We start from the raw sequence: 5571 nt of genomic DNA on the forward strand, positions 1-5571 counted from the left end.
AACTCAAAGCAATCACTGACGGTGGATTCATACATGGTAGAATATCATTTCTCCAAAAAGCACGCTCTCAAGTTATTGGAATGCATTGTAAATGTATTGGTTCAAGCTTTGTGCACGTATGTAAATGCATCCACATCTTCTTTTTATTGTTCCATATTGCAATATCCCAATTTCTCGGACAAGACACGTTTTCGGATACTGCCATACAATTACAACCTATCTTTGCTCAATGGGTACAAAATATCCATGCTACGGGGGCAGAGGGATTTTTGCACACTTCTACAAGATTTGATAGCTTATTATCAAGGACGCGGTTATGGTGGAAATGCAATAGATTGCTTGTGGTAATGGTAGGAATTTTCATTCTCCCAACAAGACCTTGATTGCTCTCCTTACTAAGAAATATGGGGCAACCCATACTGTGGACTTTGGTCCAGTTAGTCTACTCCATGGGATCCCAAGATCTTTCCCAAGGTCCTTGCGCTTCGTTTGGGCACCATTTTGGCTCATCTCATCACCAACAAACATAGCAATTTTATTCGGAGACTGACAATTCAAGATGATTTCATGCTGGTTAGCAAATCTATCAAGTTATTCCATCAGAGGAAGATTCCTATGGTATTACTGAAGCAATGTCACGAGGGCTTTCAACAATGTTCCGTGGTGATTATTGCTGAATGTGATGTAGATTCGTGGCTTTGGGGCGAGGTGATGCTCTTGGATTTTTTCACGAGAGTTTGATCAATGGACACCTGAGCAGCAAAATTTGGCATGTGCGTGTGAGCTCAGCCGGGGTGATCCATTGTCGCCTCTCCTTTTTTTTGATAATAATGGATGTAATGAATGCCATGGTGTTGAAATTTGAGAGTAGTGAGATATTGGAAGGTTTGGAACAATAGGGTGTTCGGCATTGATTTTCTCTTTTCGCTGATGATGTGTGGCTAAGTTTATCAAGCCTTTACCAAATGTGCTCACTGCGGTGAAGGAGATGCTTGGTTTTCTTTGGAAGCGTCCGTCCTTGTAGAAAATTTGAATAAGACAACTACTGCTCCAATCCGATGTGAGTTCGTTGAGGTGCAAAGGCTCACTGCTTTTTCCCTTGTGAAGTGGCACCATTCCTCTGTAACTACCTCGACCTCCCTCTCTCATTGGTGGCCCTTACAATGGCAGGCCTGCAAACACTAGTCGATGAAGTGGCTCGTGGTTTAGCTACCTGGCGTACCTCCATGCTCACCTACAGCGGGATGATTGTGTTGTTCAAGTCGGTGTTCAAGACTGTGCCATCATCGTTTGACCAGACACATGTGGTGGAGATCACATGAAAATGGGAATACAAATACGAGTAAAGAAAACAAAACCGGTTACGAGGATAAACGGTATAGTGATAAAGGAGTTGATCACAGGGATACCAATAATATCTCACGTAGGGTTTCCTAACGTCTTGGGAAGTAGAGGGAATAGTATCCGGGACAAAAGGTTCACTCGAGAACTTTGTGAATATGTGGGAGTTAACAAGGGTATCCAGATTCCGTTGTTAACTATTGATCAGAAGGTGTTCCGGGTCATGCCCGCTTATTTCTGAAGTAATTATTATGGAAACTAAATGTTGAGAGAATGAGCATCGAAAGTTTTTCGGATGGTCCTAAAAGTGTTTTGGGAATTCCGGAAAGATATAATATGTCAAAAAAGGTCTATATACATATATGGAAGTTTTCAGAAAGACGAAGGTTCTAGAAACTTCCAAAAAATCCAGAAATATATTTCGGAAGAAATACCCTCTTGGGTTGGCCCCAACGCAGCCCCTAGTGGGCAAAAAGCCACGATCTAATCCCGGTCTAATTGGTCTAATAGTTTAGACTTCTAATTAGACAGGCTCTAATGCCGATCTAATTGGTCTAATTGGATTAAAATCCTAATTAAATGCGAACGCAACTAGGCTTCCCCTCTCTCTCTTTCTCTAGTTTTCTCGGAGCTCTTCTTCATGGACGTTGAAGTGCTGCTGGATCACTACTTCGGAACTCGTGGATACTTCAGAGTGCACATCTACTTTGACTCTTGATTGGCGGATTATCTCAGAGAAATTCTCACAGTTGGGAGGTATAACCAGTTGCGGAAATTGTCATGCTTCACTCACAGCCAGGATCAGCCCATGTCCCAAGTCAACCCATGTAGCTACATGCGGAGGCCTGACTACCTGAGGCCTCACGCCCTGCATTTTTGCATGTTCATGTGACATGTGTACATGTTGAGAGAAATAGATTACTATATATCACCCACTTTGTTATTCTAGATGAGGATCCTACAATATGTATACAGAAAAATGTATTCTGAATTGTGGTCGGTGAGAAACATCTATTAAAAAGAACTCTACGTATACTCCCCCTCCCAATCCCCATCCAGGTTTGTAAGATACTTTCGTGTTTTTTTGCCAAATTTTTACCATAAATTTGACTAGTAAAAATAAGTTATATGTAATAAATATTGTACATTCGGAGGCTGGAGACAGGGAGAGGCGGGCTGGTGAGCTGGATGGATCACGGTCAGAAAAGTCAGACTTGCAACGGCACAGGCCCGTTGATTGCCACTGACAACCATGTTTTTGTTGTTTCGCTGGCGCCATATTTTCCGTGATCTAATATTTAAACTGCAAGGAGACAGGCAAGCAGGGCGCCATATCTGCACTTGATTTGCTGACTGATCGATCAGTAGTAGCCAATGAGAATCCCGTCTCTGCGCCAACGTGCTACTATATATTATTGGCAACAAGTCATCGATCAAAAAGAGAAACAAAACAAAGAGAGAACTATTTGAGAGAGAGCATAGCCAGGTTCAGTTCAGGGTAGGTACGCCGCGGTGAGTAGCCTCCCATTTCTGACGATCATGCCATACGATAAACCGGCCGGCGGCGAGACCGGCCAGTTAGCAAGCTTGAAATGCCAACACACGTCGCGCTCGCCCAACTTCAACCATGGGCTGACGGAGACGGACAGCCGAGAAATGCATAATTAACCTAGCAGAAATCCTCGCACCGTGATCACTCACTTTGTTTGCTGAGAAATAATGCCAAGGCCTTCAACATAGCAAATTATGATTTCCTGTGCATCTAATTAAAGTATTGAACTCATTAATTGTGTTTATTAGTTCAGTCGAGACTTGAGAGACGGCACGTAGCTAGCTTTTTCATCTTGCATGTCGTCATGCAGCCCCTGGACACTGGCATTTCTCTCTTTTGCTGTTGAATGAAGACCCTGGCCTTTCACCATCAGCACGCCCCTGAACTTGATAAGCCTAGACCAAACCCATATGCATGATTGACGAATAATGGTGTGCACGAATATTATGAACCCGTTTCCAAGCGCAATACTCCATTGAGATACACCTCCTCCTTGTGTCTGTTCGTTGGTCCCATTTCCTTAGCAGCCGGCAGTGGCCTTGACTCTGACTGCCCCCATCTCCATTTTCATCACAAGCTAGCTGATGCCACGCAAGTAATATATCTTTAATAAACTCGCTGCCTTGCCTCGTGTGTCCATTTGCAAATGCATGCAGTGACGACATGCACATGCATAGCTTAATTAGCTCCATGCATCCACTGCTTGCATCAATCCCCTATATAAAGGACTCCATATGCCTCACCATTCACTCATCCACCACAAGTTAGCAGCAGCAGCAACCAGTGCCTTAGACACTCTCCATCAACAAACTCTAGCTGGTCACTCCTAGCTAAGCTTTGCATAGCAAGCAATGGGGTACTCCAAAACCCTAGCGGCTGGCCTGTTGGCCATGCTGCTCCTAGCTCCAGCCGTCCTGGCTACCGACCCTGACCCTCTTCAGGACTTCTGCGTCGCCGACCTCGACGGCAAGGCGGTCTCGGTGAACGGGCATCCATGCAAGCCCATGTCGGAGGCCGGCGAGGACTTCCTCTTCTCGTCCAAGCTAGCCAAGGCTGGCAACACGTCGACCCCGAACGGCTCGGCCGTGACGGAGCTCGACGTGGCCGAGTGGCCCGGTACGAACACGCTAGGCGTGTCGATGAACCGCGTGGACTTCGCACCGGGGGGCACCAACCCGCCGCACATCCACCCCCGTGCCACCGAGATCGGCATCGTGATGAAAGGTGAGCTTCTCGTTGGAATCCTTGGCAGCCTTGACTCCGGGAACAAGCTATACTCCAGGGTGGTGCGCGCTGGGGAGACGTTCCTCATCCCACGGGGCCTCATGCACTTCCAGTTCAACGTCGGTAAGACCGAGGCCTCCATGGTCGTCTCCTTCAACAGCCAGAACCCCGGCATCGTCTTCGTGCCCCTCACGCTGTTCGGCTCCAACCCACCCATCCCAACGCCAGTGCTCACCAAGGCACTCCGGGTGGAGGCCGGGGTCGTGGAACTTCTCAAGTCCAAGTTCGCCGCTGGGTTTTAATTTCCTGGGAGCCTGCCCTGAAATGATCAATATATAATTCAATATATGCATGCCAGCAATATTTAATAATTCTCATCAGAAGACATGTCTTCAAGCTTCGTGTTAATCTCGCATGCAGTTAATTATAATAAGATAGAATAAGTTAGCCTCATGGTTTAGCCTTCAGATCCAATATGGGGAATTGTATGTACTACTTTTTATTGTCGTCTTTGTTCTTTTCATTGAACAGAATATATAATTAGCATTTTCGTATATCTGTCCCGTTACCTTTTATAAGTCAAACATGTTCTAAAGTTTACGTCACGACTGCATGGTGAGCGATCGCAAAATCATTCTGAAAAAATGCTCTCAAAATTACGTGAATACATTGTTAGAATGCAAAATGTACCATGTATTGTAGCAATCTCAAGAATGTGCCAAAAAACATGAGAGTGGTTTTTCTACCATGCACGGAATATCTTGTACATGGATCCACCGTCCGTTTTTGCTTTGAGATTCATGCTACTTAAAATTGATCTTGTTTCTTTATGTTTCATTCTTTTTCTTTTCTTGTTGCGAAGTGTATCATCATATTTGAGTCAAGTGGCTCACCGCTTAGTTATATGGTGGACCTCTATGCTCACCCACAATGGGGAGATTGTGTTGTTCGAGGCGGTTCTCTCAGCTATGACTATTTACTAGAACATGAATACGCGTGTTGCCGCGCCCGTCCGTCCTCAAGAAAAGAATAGAAATTTAGAAGAAATATATGGGGTAAAATATATGGAAAATCGGTATCTATGTAGCACGACATATTTGTTCAAAGTTTGGCGTTCAATTAGCTAATAAGAAAATGTGGTTATTAATTGGTGCAACGAAGCCATATTCAGTATATAAAACAATAGAACACGGATTTGCACACGCCGGTAAATAATTGTAAATTTACGCCTACACACTATATATTTGCCGAGATTCCGTGTCCCAACATCAAGCTGCAAATCAAAATCTGCAGGAGCTTGAAGTATCACATAATATTTTGATTGACCAGAAATGAAAAACATGACTACCTGAGCACTACCCACGCAGTTCCCACTGGTAGAAAAAAGCCCTTTAGTCCCGGTTCGCAACAGCCTTTAGTCCCGGCTGTGCAACCGGGACTAAATATGCGCGACT

The 5571-nt window shown here is 44.8% G+C and overlaps 1 protein-coding gene across 1 annotated transcript; it reads left to right on the forward strand.

Moving 5' to 3' along the window:
* The first annotated feature begins 3530 nt into the window (after positions 1-3530).
* LOC109742640 (oxalate oxidase 2) lies at positions 3531-4671 on the forward strand. The gene has a single exon (XM_020301739.4). It carries the CDS (start codon positions 3745-3747, stop codon positions 4417-4419), a length of 675 nt encoding a protein of 224 aa, XP_020157328.1. The 5' UTR covers positions 3531-3744; the 3' UTR covers positions 4420-4671.
* The last annotated feature ends 900 nt before the right edge of the window (positions 4672-5571 follow it).

Source organism: Aegilops tauschii, chromosome 4, assembly GCF_002575655.3.
Source record: "Aegilops tauschii subsp. strangulata cultivar AL8/78 chromosome 4, Aet v6.0, whole genome shotgun sequence".
Taxonomy (NCBI): domain Eukaryota; kingdom Viridiplantae; phylum Streptophyta; class Magnoliopsida; order Poales; family Poaceae; genus Aegilops; species Aegilops tauschii.

Coding starts and splice junctions, on each gene's coding strand:
- LOC109742640 (XM_020301739.4), top strand. CDS start 3,745: ATGGGGTACTCCAAAACCCTAGCGGCTGGCCTGTTGGCCATGCTGCTC.